General features: G+C 40.2%; 3 protein-coding genes across 7 annotated transcripts in view; all 3 read right to left on the bottom strand.

Annotated features, from left to right (window-relative positions):
- LOC145489432 (glutamate dehydrogenase-like) overlaps positions 1 to 10,525 on the bottom strand; it is an 11,578-nt gene extending 1,053 nt beyond the window's left edge. Inside the window, exons 1-2 of one of the 5 annotated variants that reach the window (XM_081468403.1) lie at positions 10,447 to 10,525; positions 1 to 664 (exon numbers count right to left, since the gene is read on the bottom strand). The exon at positions 1 to 664 is cut by the window's left edge and continues 1,053 nt beyond it. In XM_081468403.1, the coding sequence (XP_081324529.1) occupies positions 1 to 658 (658 nt within the window). In that variant the 5' untranslated portion in view covers positions 659 to 664; positions 10,447 to 10,525. The other 4 variants (XM_081468405.1, XM_081468406.1, XM_081468407.1 and 1 more) reach the window with 4 other exon arrangements.
- Positions 10,526 to 10,893: 368 nt separating this feature from the next.
- LOC145490190 (cytosolic Fe-S cluster assembly factor NUBP2 homolog) lies at positions 10,894 to 17,947 on the bottom strand. The gene is made up of 9 exons (XM_081469304.1): positions 17,002 to 17,947; positions 16,505 to 16,641; positions 15,979 to 16,067; positions 15,498 to 15,607; positions 14,785 to 14,856; positions 14,243 to 14,325; positions 13,689 to 13,799; positions 13,407 to 13,476; positions 10,894 to 12,976 (listed from the first exon to the last, which is right to left on the bottom strand). Exons 1-9 carry the CDS (start codon positions 17,009 to 17,011, stop codon positions 12,831 to 12,833), a joined length of 828 nt encoding a protein of 275 aa, XP_081325430.1. The 5' UTR covers positions 17,012 to 17,947; the 3' UTR covers positions 10,894 to 12,830.
- A 4,701-nt stretch (positions 17,948 to 22,648) lies between these two features.
- The window catches only part of LOC145489111 (uncharacterized), a 32,443-nt gene continuing 29,989 nt past the window's right edge, over positions 22,649 to 25,102 (bottom strand). Inside the window, exons 21-22 of the mRNA XM_081468018.1 lie at positions 24,538 to 24,797; positions 22,649 to 23,975 (exon numbers count right to left, since the gene is read on the bottom strand). Coding sequence (XP_081324144.1) covers positions 23,850 to 23,975; positions 24,538 to 24,797 — 386 coding nt within the window. The 3' untranslated portion in view covers positions 22,649 to 23,849. The remainder of the gene's footprint in view (positions 23,976 to 24,537; positions 24,798 to 25,102) is intronic.

The following is a 25,102-nucleotide window of genomic DNA, read 5'->3' as shown; positions in this document are numbered from 1 at the left end:
CAAAGTACAGCAAGCCATATCCAGTAGCCTCCGGTCTCAGTAAGCTACCTCCCCAGGTCGTGCCCTTTCCAGTCAGCACACCAGTGAACTCGTTTCGGATCCGCTTGTACTGTCCAAACAAGTACCCTATCTCCCGGCCCCCAACGCCGATGTCACCGGCGGGAACATCCGTGTCTGGACCCACGTGCCTCTGCAGCTCCGTCATGAATGATTGACAGAAACTCATCACTTCGCTGTCGGTTTTTCCCTTGGGATCAAAATCCGAGCCACCTTTACCACCACCCATGGGAAGAGTTGTGAGGCTGTTCTTGAGAATTTGTTCAAATCCTAAGAATTTCAGAATCCCCAGGTTAACAGTGGGATGAAAACGCAGACCGCCCTTGTACGGACCAATAGCAGAGCTGAACTGCACTCGATATCCACGGTTGACTTGGAAGTTACCTTTGTCATCTTTCCAAGGGACTCTGAACATGACCACTCTCTCTGGCTCTACCAACCTTTCCAGGATGTTTTCCTGATCGTATCTGGGATTCTTCTCAAGAAACTCCCAGAGGCTACTGACCACTTCTTCTACTGCTTGGTGAAATTCGTGCTCTCCAGGATTCTTTCTCTTGACGTAATCTAGAAACTCCTCGGGACTGGAATACTTAGAACTCATTTTGCTCTAATGAAAAAAAAAAAAAAAAAATGAAATAATAAATCACATGACACACCTTGCTTTTGCGAAATACTCTTTCTAGTTTCGATTGTTTAGCTCCAAGTAGTTTAGATAACTCAACTTGAGTGTGAGAGGATTTGGTCCGTCTTTTGAACTGCTGACGTACATTTGTATTCCGGTCATCGAGACTGGAGCTCCAAAGTTTTCGTCTCAAAATTGCTAAGGAACTGACGGTGCCTAGCCAACGTGCAGACAACCTTGATCCCAGGCTCCTCTCTTTTCTTGCACAGTAGAGAGAGCTTGGGATCGAGGTTGCGTGCAAACGTCTCACGCGGAAAAAGTCGCCTTTTCAGCGTGAAAAGGATTAATTAGTAGACGTGTGCACGGAGGATAATGGCAACATGATGCCGAAAACTTTCTGGATAATTTCAACTGGTCGCACAATTTTTTAGTTGGATAATAAGCATTGGAAATCTTTCGAGTGTGCCAGGAAATTTTTTCAAAAACTATCCACGCGTTTTCAAGAAGCCGCTTTCATTGGTTTAGAGAATGCTCTGGGAACGAACCGACTGGACGGCGGGAAATAAATGTGTTATTACCATATTGTAATTTTCATCGCCTTCGGGACAAGGAAGTAGTGTGTCATTTTCAATTTCGAGAAGTTATTAATCTTCGAAAAATAAACGACTATTTTGCAATTTCAAGAATCAATAGAACTGATCAGATAAGATTTCTGATGGTACCGTTCATTAGCAGTTGCCAAGAGCATTTCCAAGAGAACTACCCAAATCATTTCGCGGTTATTTCAGTCATTAAAATACTTGCTAATAGAAACTAATAAGGAAGCTTGCCATGTTTTCAATGGGAGATATGGTTTTCTTCAAACTGATTCAAACTATCCCTCAAGTCACCCTTATAGATTTCAAGCAAAAAGCGCCCTAAGAGCGAAATTGATTTAAAACCTCCTTAAAGTGCACCTAACCCCAAAATTTTTTTTTCGCTAAAACAAATCTAGACTTTCTTTGAAGCATTTGGGCGAAGAAATTTTTGAATTTGGTTGAATCCTCGATTTTCTATGCCCTTTCAAAGTCGCGATTAAGTGTTTCACGACCGCGTTTTAGGGAGTCTGGGGCGGCGGTACCTGATGACGTCTACCCAGGAACCAAACACAATAGCGCCTCAGTCAACTCTCTGTATTTGCTCGACAAAATAGAACGCAAAACTAATCGTTCCGATGTATTTTGGGACTAAAACGTCCAAGTTTTGTCTCAGAATCATTTCTTTTTCGTCACTGGAGTCAGAGTTAAGTTTCGATTCGGAAGGCTCCGAAATAAACTTCGATCGAGCACGTTCGACGACTGTGAACTCACTGCTTAGAGCTTTGAGAGCAATTTACAATATTTCAAGCGACGACGGGGAAGACGTTTTTGCGGACGAGCTGCTTGTATATTAGGAATGGAAAGCTAGATACGAAGTGGAGGAGCAGGCAAACGAACAGCAGGAAAGAAAACTCAAGGACTGCTTTGGATGGTAATTTCGTCAACTAAACATAAGATTCCCACGCGTGTTTATAGCCCGTTTACATTTGTCCTTACCGAGAATGTATTTTGTCAAGGTTCTGTTAAATCCAGTATGTGTTTTACTTTCAGTTGAATGCTTCATGTTTATAAGAGCGACGTACGTGTTGCAGTTTTCGAGACTTGATGACCTCCAAAACATTGGCTTCGATCGATTGAAAATCGTATTGTTTGGACCTGTATTTTTGAAGCTGCGGGAAGCAAGGCGGAAGGAAACATTTCATACAATTACCGATTTCACATTGTCACACGTTTTAAGTCGTAACTCCAAATAACCAATGTAAATTGTTCTCAAAGTTTGCAGTGAAATTCGTCGGATAAGCGAAAAGGATGTGTTCCCTAAGCGGTCCGCAGATAATGTTACGCGGTCATATTTTCGACGCTATTGCACAGATTCTTTGTCGCACTGCTGATTTCCAAACCTTCGAAAAACTCTGTGAGTCTAACAATTTTGTTATCATGTAATTCTAGAGGATTAATCTTCGACTTTCATCTAAATCGAAAGAGAAATAAGTGTTGGTTAGCGGCGTACAGTTGCGATCTATTTACATATCAGTATAACGCTTCTTGATCATGACCGGATCACACAACTTTGCCGGTTATGTTATAAATATTGCGGGATTGGAAGATATAGGTTGTAGGTAGTATTTCTACAAATTTCTAGTTAGCTTTAAGCAGAAAATTTATGAAAATAGCGTTCGAAAGTCTGCGGAACAAATTCCAGTGAGAGTTCTTCAATGGTTCTCACAGATTCAGTTCGCTTGTTTCAGTTCGACAAAATCAACCATCGTTTATGTCTTTATTGCACCTAGCCGATCATCGTCAGTAAATTGTACAGTATATCTTTCATTAAATCTGGAATATTGCTGCAACAGCCGATAGCACCTCTGGAAGGCGTTTTCTGCGCACTTTTCGAATGTGTATTGCACCATCCTGAAGGAAATGAGAGGAGATGAGATATCCAACCTTCCTGGGTAGACGTCACAAGAGCCGCTGGACCCATTCTCCTCAAACTCGGTCGTGAAACAAAATGGCGGTGTTTTGGAGCTATTTTCGAGATTTCGTCGTGGCACAGAAAATCGAGGATTTAACGGAATTCAAAAATTTTTTCTCAGAACTATTTCAAATAATAAGTAGATTCGTTCTAGCGAAAAAAATTTTTGGGGTTAGGTGCACTTTAATAGTGGCTTGGTCCATTGAAGAAATCAGCGAATTCCACAGGAGGGCGAATTGCCATAATTAGCCCAAATCATAACAGATTAAAAAATTCATACCTCGCTTTCTCTGTAATCTACTTTAAAAGCCTTATGGCATTTAGTAAAAAGAAAATAAAGTTTGCCGCCGCGGAAATTTGTTTCAACGCTTCCGCATTTCAATGAAACTGTAATATAAATATGTTGCTATTTCGTGGAAATTAGGTCGAATACGTTTTAAGATAATATCAATTTTCCGCTTAGAAATGTTAGACCAAATATTACGCTTAAATTTGATAAAACTTGAAAAACACGTTGATTATTTTCGGAAAACAAACCCGTCGTTACATCTTAACCTGACATAAAAAACGGCTAGGTACGGATTCTACAAGACAAACCCAAGGTTGCAAAAGCTCTTGCGGTAAATTTAACTAGAAAGAGGGCGCAACCTGTAAAGCTTAATCAATTCTTCGTACATTTTATGAATGGGCTCCACTCCATTTCATACCGTGTAATGTATCAGATAGCCTGTGAACTGAAGAAAAACTAGGAAGACCACCGAAAGCAATTTCAATTCCTTCTTAACATTTTTACATTAAAGCGTTTAAGTCCTTTGTATCGCGCATTAATATCTTAAGAAAATTTAAACCGAAAAGGTCATTTCGGCTCTGATCGCGGATCAAGTCCATTTGAGTCCAGTTTAAAGTCTTGCAGTTAAACTTTGGCTGTTCTTTACTTCCACTGATTGCGCGTGGAAAGGTGAAGAATGTGCTCAGGTTTTCCAAAGAAAAGTTTGATTCAGTTCCCTATGAAATTTAACTGGACAGTGGTTTAAAAAGCTTACTTTACTTTTCGTCCCGTGTCTTACCTTACGTTTCTCTCCCTTCTCTTACTCAATGAACTATCTGGTACTGTATCGCTCTTTTGAATGCACAGTGAGCTCCCGCCGGGGTATTTAGAGGCGCACACGAAGACTAAGTGATAAAAATTGATTGCAGATGTTGTTTTTAACTTCTTTAAGGATTTCCTTGTTTTCCGAGAAAGGGAAGTGATTTGACGCAGCTTACAAAAACAACGGGAAGGAATGCTGAAGCATTGAAGCGGCGGCTTAAGTAATTAGCGAAGCTTTTAACTGTAACCGAGACTGGAAAAGGTCAGAAAAGCAATGAAAATGTCATTGAGCGAGAGGACAGGTGTGTTGTACGCTGAGTTATAGCAAAATCTCCGCGTGGCGAATGTACCCACCTTTGCTCGGAGTGTCCGTTTAGAATAAAACTGGTTGTTTCTCAAGACTTGAGAATCAGTACAAAATGATTATATACCGTATTCCTACGAATTTCCTATAGTTACTGAAGGCCCCTTTATTCTTCAACGCTAGTCGATTCCGACCCAAACGCTTTGTTTTGTGACGTCCCCATGGATAATGCATTCTTTGTGATGTATAGCGACCCGTTCAAAGTTCAACGGAAATTTTGTGGACAGATGAATGGACAACTGTCGAGATCTTCTTTAAAGCATTTTAAATTTTAAAATATATAATTACCTGCGATTTTGGTGCTGTGGTATTGGGCTATATACAATCGGCGCGCGGGTGCGATGGAGAGAAATACTTGAATTTGAAAGCCCTGCACCAACATTTCATTACAAAGGGATAGTTTCAAGGCTCGGCGCATATGCAAGCTATGATGTAGCCACCCAATTCCACTGTTTGTAAATCAATCAGATGGGAGTAGATAACCCGCGTGTTCGGTGCAAAATAAAACCGTGGGGCCAACTAACAAAATGCTCAATGCTGAATTCGACATTTTCTGCTCCCTGTACTCTGAAGGCCCCTTTATACTTCAACGCTAATCGATCCAGACCCATCACTTTTTAAAATTCAAATACGCGTTGTTTTGTGACGTCCCCATGGATAATGCATTCTATAATGTAATGCATTGAAAATACATTTGCATTTGTTTTAGTCTTTTTGTGACCAGTTCAAAGTTCACCGGTAATTTCACGAACAGATGAATGGGCAACTGAGATGTCTCAAACTTGATCAGCAAGATCCTTTTGCAGCATTTAAAATATAACCCGCGATTTTGGTGCTGTTTCGGACGCGAATCGCGTGTTAAAATGACGTGATCTGACCGTCGACGCATGCTTGAGCAATCCCCGGGGATCGAAGCAGTCACGTAAATTCTGTCGACTTTTACATCTCGGTAAAGCTCTCACTTGCCGACTGTACCCTCCTTTGCACAGAGCGTGCGTTTTGAATAAAAGTTGCTTTTCAAGACTTGAGAGTCAGTGCAAAATGATTATGTACCGTATTCCTAGGGTATAAAGCCCTCTGAGATGTCAAATGGCTGCAAAAATCCTCGGTAAAAATGAGCATTTTTTCACAAAAAAATGTTGCACTACGTAAAAGAAAAACTTTCATATTACACCCCTAATCCCCCAAAACGGTCACCTTGCTACGACGGCCACTTCTTTCTGTCCCCAGGGATGCCGTTGTGGAGAGGTTCGACTGTAATCTGGCCGCTTATTTACCATAAAGGAAAAATGATATTGTAAGGCCAAGTGAAAACACAATAACTGTAATTCCAAGCTACGTGGCGTGGATTATACTTTACATCATTCCCTTTCATCCTGTCTTGATTAATAAATGACAGTTCTTGCCGACCTAACAACCAAATTTGAATCTAGCCTTGCTTGCCTTACTTCATTTTAAAAAGAACAGCCCGAATCCCCAGGACGGATAACAAAGGGAAATTATTTTCTATAGTGACTGAAGGGTTCTGTCTGCAACGCTAATCGACCACGACCCATCACTATAATTCAAATACGCGTTGTTTTGTGACGTTCATGTGGACAATGCATTCTTTGTAATACATAGCAAATACATTTGCATTTGTTTGAGTCTTTTTGCCGCCCGTTCAAAGTTCACCGGAAATAATGAAAACTGAGATCTCTCAAGCTCGATCAGTAAGATCCTTTTAAGCTTACGTTTACAGCATAAAAAATATCACCCGTGATTTTGGTACGTTTCAGACACAAATCACGTGTTAAAATAACGTGATCTGATGGCAGACGGCTGTTTGACCCTTCACGAAAATGAATTGTAACCCGACCGATGTGTTTTTGCATCACGGTAAAGCATCATGCGGCAAAGCAAATAAGCCTTTTCAGGAGGTGAAATGAATTGAGGATCGAATGAAAAAGCTAGTTGAAACACTCGACGCACGCACAAAGTTGTCACGCGAACAAATTTTGAGCCAATCGTAGTGTGATTACATCGAGGTCAGTACTAATGAAGCATAATTCGGCGAAATAAGCAAGCCATTTTCAGGGAATGAAACGCACTGTTTTATTCGACTAGCCGGTCGTATATAAACAGCTAGTTAAAATTTAAAAGCAAACCTATCGATGTTACATTAATTTCAGTGTGTGAGAAGAGGCCCACGCCTTGGCTCGATATCTCACGCAACTATCGAGCATAAACCGTCGCTGTGCATGTAACATAGTACGTTGTCTAATGTTTGTCAAATATCCTACGATAATAAGTGTTTACAGCTTACCCTAGTGTCTTTCTTACTTGTCTTTTTTGCAGTGCAGCTATGTACTGAGAGTTGCTACTCGTGAATGATGAACGCTCCCCACCGGCAACCGTTGTTATCGTGTACTAGTAATTACTCGAGCCTTATATAGCCCGGTTATACGTTAAGCATGAATTCGTCATCTGTCACGCTATCTATCGTGACGAGCCAAACAAAGTAATTTATCTCACCCTCAAAAACAATTATGACTTGTTTCCCGCGCTGGACCGATAAATAACAAAGGAAAATTGAAGTGGAACACTCGAAAATTGAGTCAGGTGGTCTCACGGACATAAAATATTTCCTCACCTGTCAAGTGTTAGCTTTCACGGAAGTAATAACATGCACTGCACCCTTCTTGAAAACTCCATTTTGATTCGTTCTTGTTAATCTGCACCTCTCTTGTGTTTAGGGCATTGTTTCTGTTCTTTCCCTATTGTTTCGTTTGGCCCATAAAAAAGAACCTTGTGTACGGTGCAGGTCGACCCATAACCCGTAGTGATCTTTTAAAAAAATGTGAATAATTTAGGATAGTCGCGCTAGCTGTTTTTTTTTTCTTGTCTAGCTAGCTAACGCCTAAACTGAACGTGAATGAAATAACCCATTTATGAAGAGGAACTTATCCTGAAGTAATCTTTCTTTTTCGTTTCACTGTTATTGCCTCAAAAAATAAATAAACAAACCATTAACCGTTGATTTCCAAACCTCATTTTATGTGCGTAGTTTCGAGATGAAAAATTAATCCTGGATAAAAACATATACCACAGTTGTCAGTCACATACGCAAACAACATTTTATCAGGAACGCCCGAAGGTCCTTCATGGTCAGCTGGTGTTGTACGCTAAGCCAATTAGATAGTGCCAACTGTAGAGTTTCTCGTGGACTCGGCTTTCAAGATTTCAAGACCTTTCAAGTCTTTGCTTCTAATGTTTACTTTTTTTTTCGACAGGTCTCAATGTGTGCGCTAAAGTCTGAGTTAACAAATGTTCACCCAACACGATATTTGACGAAATTAACTGTATAACCCAGTTATTTTAGGGCGTTACTGGGTAAAGCACGCGACAAACGAGGTGATTTTTTCAGGCGGGAAAAATTGCAGCAAATTTCGTCTCTGCCTCGCTGCGAAATCCTTTGCAAAATTTATAGTCGCCAATAATCATAGACATACGAGCCGTGTCTAATCCTGTTTCCTTCGGGGATTACATTTCCTTAAAGTGTTTCCTTGCTCATGCGGTATCCACGGTGTTGAATTGTCACGCAACATGTATAAAGCAATGAAATGTTCGTAAATCTTTAACCCGAAGTAGAAGCGAAATAAAGGACTTGACGCTTTCAGCGGGGAGCTCCCTTCTTTTGCCCTATCTTCTTAAGAATGTACCCTGCCACTTGCACAATGGGCGTGTTAGGCAAGGTACGTGAGTCTTGAAGGTATCTTAGATGCGCAGTAGGGAGTGAGTGATGTACACATCGATCATCTCTACGCTGGATCAGTTCTGACATGTTTTCAAGAAGTTGACCAAACGCACGCAACATCATGCAGGATGTGACACGCCTGTCGATGTTATATTTGCCCCATCAGACGCCATATCGAAACAGATGTAGAAATTCGCCTTTTCACTGCTGCAACTTCTAGAGGACGATGAGAGAGAAGGCAAGGTCCAAAACTCGGCATAGATTACGCAGATTGAGGAAGACAAGGAAAGAGTTACTTTGCAAATACTGCACAGGAAGTAACGGCACAAGACGTTGTAGGGAGGCACTCCCTTATATGGGCTATGTATATAGGTACGTGCGGCCCCAAAGGGTATGGTTTTTCAGCCGTTTTGGTCATAAATAGGATATCGATTTTAGCTGATTTTGGCCATTTTGATCATATCGCAGATTTTGCTCGTAAATAGGGTAAGGGTTTTGGGAAGCGGGCCACACACCCCTACCCCACTTTTTTGGGAGTACCCCCCGGGGGCAGGGTAAAGAAATGTTAACAACCCGTTGCGCCCCGGGCGCTTTGAAATAGGACGCATGTTGGGCTAGAACAATGCTGCACTCTGCCGCGCGGATTCTGTTGCACAAACGTTCCGTCCGAACGTGACCAAACAAGTACAATCTTATGCAAAGTCACAAACATGTTACCCGACAAATTTGACTATTTTCAAACTTTATCCAACATCTCCAACTTTTTGCAAAATCAGTTGTAACACTGTCAAAACGTGTCTAACAAGTGTTAGCAACATGTGTTGTGTTGTTCAACTATACTGTAACATGTTGTGTTGAAAACTGATCTTTTGCTTTAAGACCTGATGATTGGTTTATTTTCTTTATTTTTGTTTGTTTTGATTGGCCAGTTTGGTTCCCGGTCTCTCCCAGCTTTCTGAGTTCCATCCACGCGCTGCCCACCTTGCAAATGCAGCTTGAGCTATAAATTGTAATATGGCGACATTTGCTTTACAGGATACTCAAGAATTATGAGCACCCTATATATAACTGACACGCAAAATAACTTAAGTCACAAGACCTTGCGCGTGACAATCTGATGGCAGCTCTCTAGACGTTATTTCACCCAAATCATGCACATCACTCAATATAATTGATAGCTCGTTGATCGAAACAATCAATTCTGATAATGTGCAGCAAAGAAACTTGAGACGGTTCATAGACAAGCTATTATGCACCTTTATCTCTCTTTGTTTTGATAGCACACGCCCAATAAAATGGCACGAATCGGAAGTCATTCAATTAACATTCTGTTACCCTCCTGGCCCACCTTCATCACCAATGAAAGTAGCAAACGTGGAACGTTCATTCGGAGACAAATGCAGCGTAAAAGCTGATTGAAAAACCATTGCATGCCATCTAAAGAGGCTCTGTGACCATCGAGCAAAGCTGTTGTTTACACCAGCTTGATAGCACACTCCCTTGGAGGACCCTTAAAGAAGGGGTGTGTCTTAAAAGCTGCTAAGATAGCTTGCTCGCGCTCGAAGGCTAAATTCACTCTAAAATGAACAGCCTCTTTCTGTGTGTATGTTAATAGTGTGACCGTTGTATCTGAACATATTACAAATCAATAAACGCTGTGAAACTACTCAACCTTTAAAGGATTCCTGGGTTCGTGTTCCACCTTTATAATCATGTACACACACACGAACAGTCGACTCAATTTTGCTCAGTCACGATTCCATGTTACCTTGAAGCAACGAGTATTGCAATTGTCGCTTCACTTATCATGCTGTAACTATAACTAGCGCTATAATTCTGCCAATAACCGTAACTAAGGCGCAAAACTAGAAACCTTAGCCGTGGATTTGTAGTAACTCAATGGGAATGGCGATTTCTTTCAAACATCACGGAAGTTGTGCCGAACATCTCACATTTGCATCAGTTACAATCACGAACTTTATACAAAGGTCCTACGCAAAAGGTTTACTCAAAATGACATTATTTACCTTTCTTTGGTAAGCTTGATCGCGAAACTCTCCACAGAAAGCGAGCAGGATTCAAGTGCAAAAAACATATTACAATCGGCCGATCTATTTTCACTGTCAATCAAAATCTGCGTGCGCCGAACTTCACGAACGGACACGTGCAACAGGCGCAACACACAGTGCAACTTTGAATATGGAGTCACGCGATCCGGTCACGCGAGTCACAAAAAATTCCGAGGTTTCAGAGATGAGTCTCGACAGAGGAAGTAGAACACTTGATGTAACTTGTATACAGAGACAGATTCCGTTTCAATTGCTTTGTAAACATTTACCTTTCAATGTAATATCGATGAACTCGAACGCTTGAATGATATCAAAAAAAGAATGATTTCACACTCAAATTTTGACTGCTATCATGGCTATTAAAACGTCTTTCAGCCTTATGGAGAACCAATCACGTATAAAAGTCATTTATACAGTGTTGAAGATAGACTGAGTCTCATGAATTGCAATCTTTGCTTTGCAACATTCAACTTTTGTTTTCGGTAAAATGCTTTGAAAAATGCACACAAAGATGAGAACTACATCGGTACAAAGACTAAAAAAAATTAATTCCATGTCAACGGCCGGAACATCACGTTTCCAATTCTGTCTTGGCCTGCACAAAACACGCTTAGAAGAGCAGTGGGAAATATTTATTACCTCAACAATTCCCTATCAAACAAATAAAAAAATAGCCTTTCGCAGAGGCAAAACTCAGCTTCACCCCAGTTTCTACCAAAGCCAGTCGCGTTTCTACGGAATTATAGTTAAACTCAGAAGCAGCCTGCTCTGTCTTTTTTGTTGTAGATGAATGCATGAGTTGCAAAAAAGGGCAAAAAGAGATGGGGTTGGGAGGAGCTGGCAGGAACATATTTGTAGCTATTCGTGGCCCAATCGAGTTGCGTTACATGTTACGAAAAAGAGTCACGTAACAGGTCACGCCAATTCAGGTATGGATGCGTACGTCACGCGCACGTCTATTCCACGTGCAAGCAGATTGTTCATTTTATCTCCACAATTGCACAGTATCCCACTAATTAAAGACAAAATTGAAAATCTGGCATCCCTCAGTAGCGTAAAAATAACTCAAACGTTCATTATTCATGTGAACCCATTGGCAGTATCCCCTTGCACACCATCTTTCCAAGACGTGTTGCAAAAATGACTTGTTTATGCAATTCTAACAATCACGAAATACCATACAGATAACTGAGGCAGTACCACTTGTATTTATTTCCATTTGTTCTATAACCTTTCAGCTGCAACATTTTCTGAGTCTCTGAACAAAGAATCTTAGGTTTATTAATGGCCATGTAAAATTAGGATTTGCAACTATCTGGATAATAGGAAAGACCTCATTTGAATACTGATAATTTATAAATTTACTCTGTTTGTCAACATCACTAAAGTATAATCATTTAACAACACCTTGATAAGGAAAAACTGCATTCAAATCTTATTTCAACACACAGTTACACTAATATATATGACTAAAAAACTGGTTTCATTCATGACGTCTTCATTTGGTTCCCATAACAGATTTAAATCTAAGATGACCTCATGTAACCATGCATGAAATATAAACCTTGATACCGCATGCTAAACTAATAATTTTCATTTTTATTTCTACTTATTTATTTGTTTACTTGTTTATTTCTATCTTATTTTTATTATTGTTTCTAACTGGTTATTTTATTCTAACTTGTTATTATTCGTTATCAAGTTTTATTTTTCGTGCATGGTTACATGAAGTCATCCCAAATTCAAATCTTTTCTGGTGACCAACTGAAGAGGTCACAGACAAAACAAGTCTTGAAGTCACACGTACTGTGTAACTATGTATCGAAAGACAATTCAAATGAAGCTTTTCCCAATCAAGAAGCCGTTCAACAATCATACTTTCTTGCTTTGACAAGTAGAACTTTCTGAAGGGGGCCTTTTTAAGTGGTTTATATGTTCCCACAACACTACAAAGCTAAGTTAAAGTGGGTGGCTAAAATGTCCATAGAGGGTGAAGCCATATTTTTCCATGTTTTCTTCCATCGACTAGAAGAGTCAAGTACATTTAAGAGACTTCCCGTCCTTCACCATTTTCAGTAACCAGCTCAAAATGTTAATTCTCCTCATTGCTGCTGTCCATCATTTCTTTCAAGATCAGAGTTCTGAGAATTTGTTCATACATCAAGACAATATCTTCCAGTTGATGATTGTCATAATTCTCCTCACTGGTTTGATTGATAAGAGACGGACATTGAAAGGAGATACCAGCAGTTGATCACTTGACCTTCTCGGTCACATTTTTCCAGCTGTATGAATGCCACATACTCAACAATCAGCTTTGAAGAAAGTACATGTTCCTTCGATCACTGATCCTCACTGCTTTCCATTTGTAACAGTTTGGAAGTGATTACATTTACTGCATTTAGCGTTGGTGAGTTAGGAAACAAGTCAATAAAGGCTTGGCCATCTTCTAAGGATTGCGCTAGACTGGGATCCAATGGAATAGAACCTGAGAAGAGCGAAAAAAAAATTTCGAAGATCTGAAAGCAAGATATATGGCTAGAGGACAATACTTTGCTGAAACTGACTAACTTCAATGTCAAATTGAGCAGATCATATCAATGAGGATTTTCTACAATTTGCAATGATCCTCAGTCTAGTTCACAAACAATCTGTTCTTCTATGTGATAGGCTTGAAGCTGCAAGAAGCTTAAGCTTGCCAGTCAACAAGACCTTTGCTTTTCCATAAAACATACTTCGCTGTTTGTTTTTGTTTCTTCTACAAACTAAGATGGACATGTGCAGTAATTGGTGAAACAACATTTTGTTTTCCATCAAAAATGATCTAGATCACCCCTCCCCCTCTATTCTCCTTCCTGTGTTGTTTCCTTTTGATTGCCACATTCAGCAAACCACATTATATAAGTAAGTATTTTTACCTAAAAATGGAACATCGCAGCTCTTTGCCAAGGCTTCACCTCCTCCTTTTGAAAACACATTTGTACATTCCTAAAAGAAAGAAAGTGGAATATTATTACATACCATGAAGATGAAGGTATGCTGTGAAAGTAGATCACGGTACTTATTTTGATATCCTTTTAATATCATATAAAGGAATAGCCTCCTTGAGATGCATTATGAACTTGTCATGCACTTGTTCCTCCAAAGAACATCTGCGTAAGAGACTAATAAAGGACACACACCTAAGGCAAGACACTTACACTGCAATGAGGACAGACAAATCCACTCATGTTCTCCACCACACCCAGGATTGGGATCTTAGTTTTCTTGCAGAATGTTAGTTCTCTTCTGACGTCAGACACTGCCACACCCTGAGGAACAACAAGAATTTTATTAAAAAAGTTATAAAATGCTAAGTATTACAAAGTTCACTCTGGTAAATTTATTGCAAAACTGTTTCTGTTATTAAGCAACTGAAGATGGAGGATCATCCCACACCCAGGAACAAATGCTGATATTTTTCTTTGAAAACAAAGGAAAAGGCTTTGGCTTATTAACTCAATACTAAAATACTCATCTGATACTAAAATAGCATTCTAGATTTTGACAAAAAGATGATTTGAGGCCATTCCACCTAAATTGATTGACTATTAAAATGCTAAATGCCTACAAGAAAGGTCGCCCTTTCTTCAATGCCATTAGGGTAATCAACAATGGATTAGAATACACAAATTAACTAAGAGTAAACTGTTTCTGGAATCCAACTAAGTATTAGAATTAGACCACAATAAAGGTTTAAATACTTTATGCATACCTGAGGAGTAGTGACAAGAATTGCTCCATCGGGATTGTAATGTCGTAGATTTTCTACCACTGTAATGTGCTCATCAGATGTCCCTGGATTTAACAATGAAAACAGATCTTCAAACATTTAGCAATAATATATTAGGATAACAATGCACACTGCAAAATGAATGTGCATTATTGTACTATCAGCAAAGTTCACAATAAATAGTATATCTGCTCAGATTAAGGGGAGGGGAAGGTTAACTCCAGTCTCCTAGTATGGAGTATTGCTACCTCTCCCTTAATGGGGTGTTAGCTTGTTGCTGGATACCCCCTAGTACTCAGTATTGCCCAACAAATTGTTGGTACTCATTTCTCCTTTAGTGTGATCAGATGAGAAGCACTGCAAGTCAAGTCTCTCAACTAAGAACATAGTATAACAACCCATGAACAGGCCTTGAATCCAGACCTCTTGATCTGGAGTGTACAGCATTATCCACTGGGCTACTATACATGGCACATCAGTACATCACAAGCCTCTGAAAAGAACATTTTATATTGTTGTCATACCTGGAGGTGTATCAATAATCAGGTAATCCAGGTCACCCCAACACACGTCCGATAGAAACTGCTTGATCATTGCTAGAAAAAAGAAAATACCAGCAACTGTTACTTGAGAAGGAAGTCTGCAGGAACATCATAATGTTTGTAGCACTCTACAGAATATGCACCATTAAATCCTTAATTAAAAGCACACTGCACACAGTTTGTTGCACTGGAACAAAGTTGTTTTAAAATTAGTAATTAAAAACGTTTTGCCAAAATATCATTTCAAATGTGATTTTTCTTCCTTTTCATTCAAAAGCCCAGTGAAAGTCACAAAGTGTCTAAAAAGAAATTACATAACCTTTGTACAAATTGTTACCCTGTAGATCCAGTCGTAGCCAGTTCATTGTGAATTCACAAAACATTTTGTAATATATATCAACTTGACATAATACTACCCCCAATAAGAAAATTAAACAATGTTCACTTACTGTCAACAAAGCCTAATTGTGGCTTCCTTAGGAAACATTTTTCTGAGACTTTCTACATTTTAAAGATAATTTTGCACATCACAAAAATGACTCACTATGCGCTGGCATAGCTCCTTAAAGTGATTTCAGTAGAGTTTCACTAATGATGAGACACTCGAATCTAGCTTTGATTACAAGCTTGAACAGGTCAAGGTATTAGTGAAAAACAAATATAAATAAAGAGCATAAACTTTAAGGAATAAATACCATTCTTCTTAGGTCCTCTCCACACCACAGCGTCATCTCTGTTATTTAACAAGAAACCAATTGACATAACAGCCAGTTGTTGATCCTTGTCCGTGTAAACTGGAACCCAACTAAAAAGAAAGGTTCAGGTGATCTTAAGAAAATATCAACCCCCTTGGCAAAGAACATAAGCAAGCTTTGACATCAATAAAATGCCAGCTGATCTTGACCATGCAAGTTCACCTTCAAAAGTTGGGAAGTGGGGTGGTGGCCCCTGAAAGACCATTATTTCATGCAGGAGAAGCTGCAATACTCCAAGTCAGTTTCTCGCTAACACACTACAGATGAGGAACTCTCTTGTAATGAGCCACTTAAGTTCATAGACACTCTTGTACTGTTACAAATCAAACACAAGTATGAGTGTTGTAGACGATGAAAATTGAAGTATCTGTATGATTTAATACATGGCGTCACAAGAAGATAGTTTAATGTTATAACTTACCCAGCAGAACACTGGTGTATATCTTTTCCCTCCACATTCATCATCCTTGGAATACTTGGTCCACATAAGTCAACATCCAATATGCCAACCTGTAAGATAAAGAGATAACGCAAAGATTAGCCATTTACTGTGACCAAGGTAGTACTGCTGTAACAATACATTCTTCAAGACACTTTTCCGTCACCAGTGGCAGATCCAGAGATTTCCACAGTGGTGACTTTAGGCGAGAGGGGAGGGGGGAGAAAGACAGACTGTGTTGGGGGAAGGGAGGCAAAGTGAGCATTTTGAATCCAATATGGAATTTTTCCCTTTACAGTATTTCCCTACTGTAAATATTATGGTCACAAGTCTCCCTCCCATTCTTAAAACTGGAAAACAAGAACAATCCAAAACATAGAAAATTGTCCGATGAAGCTCTCCCGCAACCCCTTCCCCTGAATATAAATCAATGACTTATAAATGTGCTGGATAAACGTAGAAATGTAAACCATGCGTAAGTCAACAGAACGACAACATTTCAGCTTACCTTCTTTCCTTTGTTGTAAAGAGTCCATGCAATCTGTGTCGTAACAGTGCTTTTACCAACTCCTCCTTTACCGGACAAAACTAGAATCACGTGCTTGATAGATTTTAACACTTCTTCAAGAGTTTGCTCCGACTGACCTGAAATTTACAAACAAAAACCACATTGTAACTCAGTGAGAATTACAGTCAACGCCGTTGCTGTACTTGCCTACTCGGACTCTAGAGAGAGTGGACTGTCGCAACAATGTCGCTAAGCATGCAAATAAATTAAATCTTTGCCTTTAGCCTGCAGACAAGAAGCTGTAAGAAGGAAGTAGTAACACAGTGACGGGGCACATTTTCCAGCCCTTCTCCGTAGAGGAAGCTGGAATTTTGTTCGAAAAAAAAAAACATAAAAAAGACTTATACTTCGGCCTTAGTTGATCTTTATCTCGTTTTATCATTTATCTTTGTGCAAACAGCAATTTTTAACGCGTTCGTTCGCACGACAGCACTTACCATCCGCCATCTTGAATTTGAGAAGGAAACTGCTGGCCACCTCTCGTACAGTCGGCTCAAGAGGCTTCCCCGCTGCTCGCCCACCCTGAAAGGTGGCCTGAAATATCAGTTATCTCCCGCTTTCAGCCTAATCACCCGGGGATTAAGCTGAGGGCGGGAGATGACTTACATTTCAGGCTACTGAAAAGTATATACAAAACCACAAATGAAATCAGGGACCGCGGAAGGGAAGGGGGAGGGGGAGAACCAAGGGCAGAAGCAGGTACCTTCGCGCCGCCAGTGTAATCAACCTGGCATATACAGTCAACTCTCGTTATATCGGACACGCTCGGAGACGTCGTCTAGTGTCCGTAATAACGAGAGTCCGTAATAGCGGGGTCTGAGATATAAAGTGCCTTAACCTAAAGAGCCGGGAACGAAAAAGCGTAAGCTGAAGTGAAGAGGCAAGGACTATTGTGCATACGAAAAAAGAACTGATGTAAATATAAACATTCAAGAAGTCTTCTGAAGTATATTTTGACAAATGATGAACAGAGACTGTAATTTAACATAGTTATCTTATATGAGAAGTACGTGGTGTCCGCTTTACCGAGAGTCAAAGCAATAAAATTGTCATTTTGGTACCACGAAAGTGTCAGTAATTCCGTAATAGCGAGAGAGTCATTTCCAGGGGATCTGGATTTTGTCCGAAATAGCGAGCGTCCGTAATAGCGGGGTGTCCGCAAGGCGAGAGTTGACTGTAGATACTAGTTATACAACACTTTGGAGTGGTATAGCATGGACTATCCCACGAGTCATTTGCATTTTCGTGGTATATACACAAGCCTTAAGGCGAGTGTGTATACCAAGAGAATACAAGTGTCTTGTGGGCAATTCCGCGGTATACCACTCGAAAGCGACAGACATTGCTCGACTTGCCGAAATAGTCGGATTACCGAAGAAGTTCGAAAAAGTACGATTTTCTTAGAGGTTACCGAAGGCCACCGAAGATGTTGTATTTGCCGAATTAGTCGGATTTCCGAAGATGGTCTTCTTTGGCAGTATATCGATTTTCCGAACCAGTCGGATTTCTGAAGATATTCATCTGCACATACTTCGACAGAGCTCGACTTGCGGAATATTGGATTTCCGAAGATTTTCGACACTGTTCGTTTTATTTGCCGAATTAGTCGAGTCTCGGAAGATTGTCTTCTTTGGGAGTACTCGATTTTCCGAATTACTCGGGTTTTCGCATGGGTTACCGAAGATGTTCTATTTGTCGAATTAGTCGGATTTCCAAAGATTGCCTTCTTCGACAATGTTCGATATTCGATATATGTCGTATTTCCGAAGATATTCTGCGCATGCTTTGACAGTGCTCGATTTGTCGAATTAGTCGAATTTCCGAAGATGTTCAACAGTGTTCGATTTTCCCGGAGGTCATCAAAGATTATCGAAGGTGATGCTCTTTACGCCTAACTAGGCGGATTTCCAAAGGTTAACTTCTCCGACAGTGCTCGATTTACCGAAGGTTACCCAAGACGTCCGAAGTTTTCCGAAGGTCACAAAAGATCGAACGAGTAAATAATTAATGATACCGTGAGTGAGTTTCTGTCTTCATTTCCAGTTCTGCAATGCGTTTAGGCACAGTTCGAAGGATGCAAACACCCATGACAAGGCTTCGTTTGAGTCTGGAATAAACGTGGCCTAAGCCCAACCAAAAGTTAGAAATTGTCATAGAGAGCTATTTTTCACGCATGCCAAGACTCTACAGCCCTAAATTGCTTGACATAGCCACACATAGGCCTATACAGCTCCACATAACAATACATTTTATACAATTGAGCTGATATAGCCCTACCGAGAGCCCTACATCTTCCTGATAGTGACACAAAATCCTTACTAAACTCAAATAACCATATATAACCAAACTTTAAGCTTGATTACATTCCAGATAACTTCAAAGTACAATATCATTCAAAACCTGCTTACAAAGTCCTACAGAACCATACATAGTTAGATATTCCCCATTGTTTTACATGGTCCAACATAGAATTACATATAGGTTATTGACTAAGCGTAAGGTCAAGAGCGCTGGATATTATCCAAGTTCTTTGTTCGTTGAGGCCAGGAAATCGCACAAGCTTCGTCGCATCACAAAGACGCAGCAAGCAACTTTTTTCAGTCTTGTGTAATTTATAAGAAGTCAATAAACTGTTTAGAAACAACAAAAGAAAATAATTAGTAACTTAACTACAACCCCACAAATATTAGCGAAACTTCAGCATTATCCATAAATTTTCTTTTCATGAAGAAGTTCTTCTCATCCTCGATTAACCCAATAACTGATTATTACTTCTTCATGCAGAAAATAGAAAGACAACATGCAAACGCAGCCTAAGCACACTTGTCCACTTTGATGTAAGAAAGACTCCAAACCAGTCTTTATCCATGGCATGCATTGGGTGAAGCATTAATTCAACATACAAACTACTCCTGACCTTATCAGTGCTTCTAGAGGTAAAAAATGTAATATCAGTTCAATAGCCAATGGCATTGTTGTTGTATAGGAACATGAATTGCTTAAAGCTCAAAAAGCTAAACAGGAAATAGATGTTCATCTGCTCCATTCGAGGGTGATCATACAATCGGATATTGTGTCCACATTTCTTCCTTCCTCCAAGTTACTGATAAGTACAACTAGCCCTCGAAAAACCCGGATCAAGTGTTTAATAATTCTTTTAGAATTTTGATTGCAGAAAACAAAAAACAAAAAAACAAAAAACAGAAACGACAGCCTGCAAACCCAGCTTGAAATACAGACACAGCCCTCGGGGGGTCCATATGAGGACATATGAAGCCAGAAGCGCTGAGGCAGTACAGGAACGGTCAGAAATCAACCACCCTATTCCGACACTCCATCCAGACTCATGCTTCCAGTGGATTGTCGCATGGTACTCATGATACCTGCGTGCTGTGTCCAACAGGACAGGTTTCCAACTTGCGAACACGGAATGACTAGTCGACCTCTCGGCTGCTACCACCCCTCTGGACGTGAAAGTAAAACAAGCACTAAGAGGAGCGCACGAAACTCTCCACCCAGCTTAGGAATGCGTGATTGCCGTCCGCGATCATTCCGATTTCAAAATGGACGTTTTATTAGCTCGTTTTAGCACTGATCTCGGATTTTTCTAAGAAACAAGTCGTTACCTGTGTCCTTATTTACTTATTCTATCGTCACCAGAATTGTCTACAAGCGGGTTGCTCTCAGGAAATACTTTTCCGCATTCCATCTTACTGGATTTTTCTAAGAAACAAGTCGATACTGACCTCTGTCCTTATTAACTTATCCTATCGTTATCAGAATTTTCCACAGTCTGGTTGCTCTCAGAAAAGACTTTTCCGCTTTCCATCCCACTGTCCGAGGCATTTCTCCGGCCAGGAATCACTCCAGTTTTTCCACAGTATGGATCCTTATAAGCCACAACTGAACCAGGCTGATGATCAGTAGACTGCCGGGGTTGCGACACCGATATGCATGTCATGTACGCACTGCACAGTAATCAGCGCTTCAAGGACTAATCTAGAGAAAAATAGGTGTTTAGATTAGTAATTCACAAAGGAAAACCACGTTTAAGCATTTTATAATTACATGCTGTCTTCGGTCTCTTCGTGTCTTATCACAAAGAGTTTTTATGAAAATTGAAGCTTATTTACGAAAAGTGTAAGGGTAAATATATCAGTATATATGTGCGAGAGTCACCTTCTTAGATAAAGTAACTGCTTTCCATACACTCGATTTCTAACTCAAGCATTTTAATATAATTTTCAGATCATTGTCCCACGGTACTGGTGTTGAAGCTTTTCTAGGAAAATTAAACATCGAGTTTTTGCTGGTACTCTGAATTGTTGTAGAGCCCGAAAGTCACTGAGAGTTACTTTCTTAAGAGACTGCTTAGTCTTTGAAATATCGTATGACCAAAAAATGTTCAGAAATGTTTTTGGAATAAAGTTCAATCTACTTGCTGATTATATAGAATGAGAAATCCTTACTTACCTTTAACAAGGCTTTTTCCATTGCCCTGCCTCTCTTATCTGTCTCCGCATACTTCAACATAGTGACTGTATCTAAATGCCTCACCGGCGAAGAAGGAATTGAGGCGGATTGCATCGTTAAGCATCAATTATCCTGTTTGTGGGTCGCTAGCTACTAAAGATTTACTACAGTACAGTTCTGAAATGACCCAAGTGGTGAGCACCACAGAGTCCAGCGATGCTTGAATCAAACCGTTAGAAGGAATGTTGCCACCTTGTGAAGCGAACTTTCAGTCTCAAAGCTTCAAGAAACTCAGGTTCACGTGAAATGAAATGCTCAATGTTGAAACAAAACTCGCTGTATCCTTTTAAAGCTTCGCTCGCATTGTTAAAAGTCAGCAAACCTGACGCGAAGTGGATAGAGCTCAAACTGAACTAAACGTCGGTTGAGAAATTTGAAAATGAAATTTGGCTAAGGTGCGCATGGACAAAAGAAACTGCGTCGTTAAGTTTGAATTTCATTATCAAATGTGTGAATTTCTCGCTCATAGCAAGGAATTAATAATAAGTTTTGTAACGTATCAAATAAGCGCGTTTAAGTTTTCATTGCATCATTTACATAACACTCGAGGTATTACTTCAGAGACCACTGATTGCCTCTTAATTCCCTTGGTGTTAGTTTCTAAATACACTGGAGCATTTTTCATCTCGCTTTTGTCCGCATCACATTATCTTGACTTTCCCGCGCTCTTAAAAGAGCAGGAAATCTGGAGATGGGGCCGCGGCATTGCCACAAGTGTTAGACTCACGTGGTACAACAAACGAAGCTAGCCGAGCAAGATCCCACGAAGTACCGAAATCAAATCGTTCGACTTTCGGCCAGAGCGATTTGATCCAAGACAAGTATCCATGATGGTACATGTAGGAGATTTTTACATGACGTACCTATTCACGATGAAAAATACGCGGGCTTTGACGAGAAAATAAAGAGAATGACTCTGTCGACTAGACCGCATGGCTAGGGGTATTTCTTTCAGCAGTTCTTTAGTCCGTTCAAAGGTACGAGAAGCTCTTCTTCTTTCAAGTTAAAAATCAAATTTACGATAAATGAGGGCGGAGACATAAAAAGCAAACTGCATGCCATTTTGAAGCCCAAGTGGCTCAGTTTCACAGCTCTCGACGCTTATCCGGTTTCTGTTGCATGAAGCAGCAAGGAGTTAGGCTACTCAGCCTCCCCTGGATGGGATGCTAGTCCATCACAGGGGTACTACCAATATTCTGTAAGGTTGTTCCATATTTCAGTGGTTCCCATTAATACACTTAGGTGGAGAGGTACTGTGGTAGTAATGCGTCCTCGGCTGCTCAAAAGCACATCACAACGAACGGAGTAAATATCATAAAGGAATCGCAATTATGGTATGATATTCAGAATACAGGTTGCAATTCATTGATGAAACAAAGAACTGAGCTACTTTGTATTCGAAGGGGGAACGCCATGGATTAAGAAACAAGGAGCCAGAGACTTTCTTAACCACGATTAAGCGGTGGAAACCATTAATAATTTGAGAACCCTGACTTCCAAAGGGCTCTCTAAAAACGAATTACTTCATCTAACACCACTTAAGACTCAAGGTACATAAAAATAATTTTTAATACTTGACAAAAAAGTCTATCTACAATGTAGAATGTCATAATCCACACAAAATAGGTTCAATCATAATTAATAGGTGATTTAACACTCCTTAAACACTTGCCTCCTATCCTCGGGAATCGACGGACGTTGCCGACCTGACCGTTCGTTCGGGTGTCGTAAAACCGAAGATCATGGTCCTTTGTTGATTATTCCGTTATTTAAAAGTCGTTATCCTTTGGTTTCCGAGAGTACTACGAAGGCTGGAAACCTCTCAATTTATAATTATCAAATCCACAAAAACTATTTTTTACCTAAAATACAATACTCTATAATATTTCGGAAATATCAAAATGTAAATCTTGCGTATGAATACACGAGTTGCGTTCACTGGGCGCTCACAGATCACGCCTTGATCACTAAGTTTCCTTGTAATTTAAATTAACTCTTTATATTTATTTATTGTCCAAGACAAATTTTCCACGCGGGACAAACCACAATCTCAGTCATAAGGATAGAACCGGAGCCTTCGCTTTCTCAAACTAGCGGTCGAGAAACAAGAACCCATGTCAAAGTATCAAGGTCACAAAGTTAATGTGAACTCATATTAACGCTAAAATTCTTAGATTGAGAGAATTGAAACTTAACTAACTGGAGACAATATAATATCTAGGCTAGAATGCGTTTAGTTTTTTTTTTCTACAATCCCTACACCTTTAGAACCCCGAAAAGCAAAAGAGCGTGAAATCCCCGAAATTCGCTATTCGGGGTGTAGAGGCAGCACATCCGTGATGCGCTGTTAACTTTCTCCCTAGCAATGTAGCTGCTACAAGCTTGAAAGTTTTACAGTTCCACACAGCCCCAGGCTGAAAGTGTTATTTCCGGAGCAACTTGAAACATGGGTCGTCGTCTGCCATCGATTTAACTCCTGGCCAAAAGACGCCAGAGCGCGGGAAATGAATGATATTTGAGGATACTACGGAATCAACAATCTTTTAGTCAGCACTAGTTAGTTCATTAAATCCAGTAGATTCCCATTGTTGGCTTCAAGTAATCAACACTCCATTAGTTTGTATCCACAAATCGGGCCGTAAGACTTCAACTATGTCCATAATCTTACGGGAAAAGCGCCTGATTCATAGTCGCCGACTTGTAGAGAGTGCTTTCATGCAAGTCCAAAACATGCCAGTAACAGAGCCGAGCGTTAACGCGCTCGAAGTTTGAGTTGAGCAATATAACTACACATCTTTAACGTCGGCCCCAGTTTCATGCGAGTGAACTGCATCAGCGAGTCACGTGATAAGAGCATCAGTGCTTGGCCGTCAATCTCCTGTCAAGAACATATCAAATGTTAAAAGCCGCGTCCAGTGTGTCTGAGCTATCACACAAATACAAGAGTCGTTAAAAATAGTGTAATAACGATGTGTATGAAGGAGCAAAGGACTACAAAATGAAAGAAATGATAGCGCCAAGCCTTTTATACGAGTCATTTTATGTTTTTATTTCTTAGACTTCCTATCTAGGACGAGGTGAAGTAATTTTTTTTCCTTTCCTTGCCACGTAGCAAACCTTTGGCATGGGGGAAAGTCTTCAAAACGTAAGCAAACTGCCATATGATACGTCAATCAAGTATCTTTTTAAACATGCTCTACTATACGAAAATTGTGCACCGCAAGAAACGAAATAGGCCACTTTGCCTCTGTGTCAAAACGAGTCTTCGAGCGAAGCCATTCATATGAAAATGCGTTTCGACTGCAGGTTCGTTTTCATGCAAACCAAACTCATTTTCATATGAAAAGTTTTGCACGAAGACTCGTTTTGAAGCAGAGGCACAAGGTAACTCGGAAATCGCCTATTGAATGACGGAACGATTGATGAATGGGCATATTTACCTGATCCAAGAATATATTAGCATAATTAATGCAGTCGGTCGAGCGCACGTATCTCACCACTTGCTCCACTGACCACGTGACAGGGTTGGCGGGAAGGTCAGGTGACCGGCCATTCACGCAGCCTGGAAGTGACGTGTTAGTACCGACATCGACACAGAACGGCTTTGGGCGTATGGGTCGATGCCCCATGGGGGAGTAGGGTGCCTTTGATGTCGGGGAGGGGTAAGGCGAGTATCTTGATGCAGAATGAGAGTGGTGACCTAGGATAAGAGCAAACGTTTTAGTTCATGAAAAGCCTTCTTAGAGCATTGCACTACACAAAAAAATTAACCTAACATACTGAAAGGATCAAGAAAGGAAAGGCTAAGAGGCGCTTATCTCCATTTCCCGCAGCACGAGGAGACTGCTAAGAGTATCTCCCGCCTCTAGATAGTAAGTAAGATCCTTAATTTAAACACGATAAGAATAAAAGCATGGGATGCTAGTCTATCGCAGGGCTACCCCCAAGTATTTTATTCGCTGTCATCTATTTATACTCGCGGTTGAAGAGAAGCACTACGAGAAT

This window comes from Orbicella franksi, chromosome 6 (assembly GCF_964199315.1).
Source record: "Orbicella franksi chromosome 6, jaOrbFran1.1, whole genome shotgun sequence".
Classification (NCBI taxonomy): domain Eukaryota; kingdom Metazoa; phylum Cnidaria; class Anthozoa; order Scleractinia; family Merulinidae; genus Orbicella; species Orbicella franksi.
Note: the sequence above shows the minus strand (reverse complement) of the source record. Positions and strands in the feature narration are given on the sequence as shown.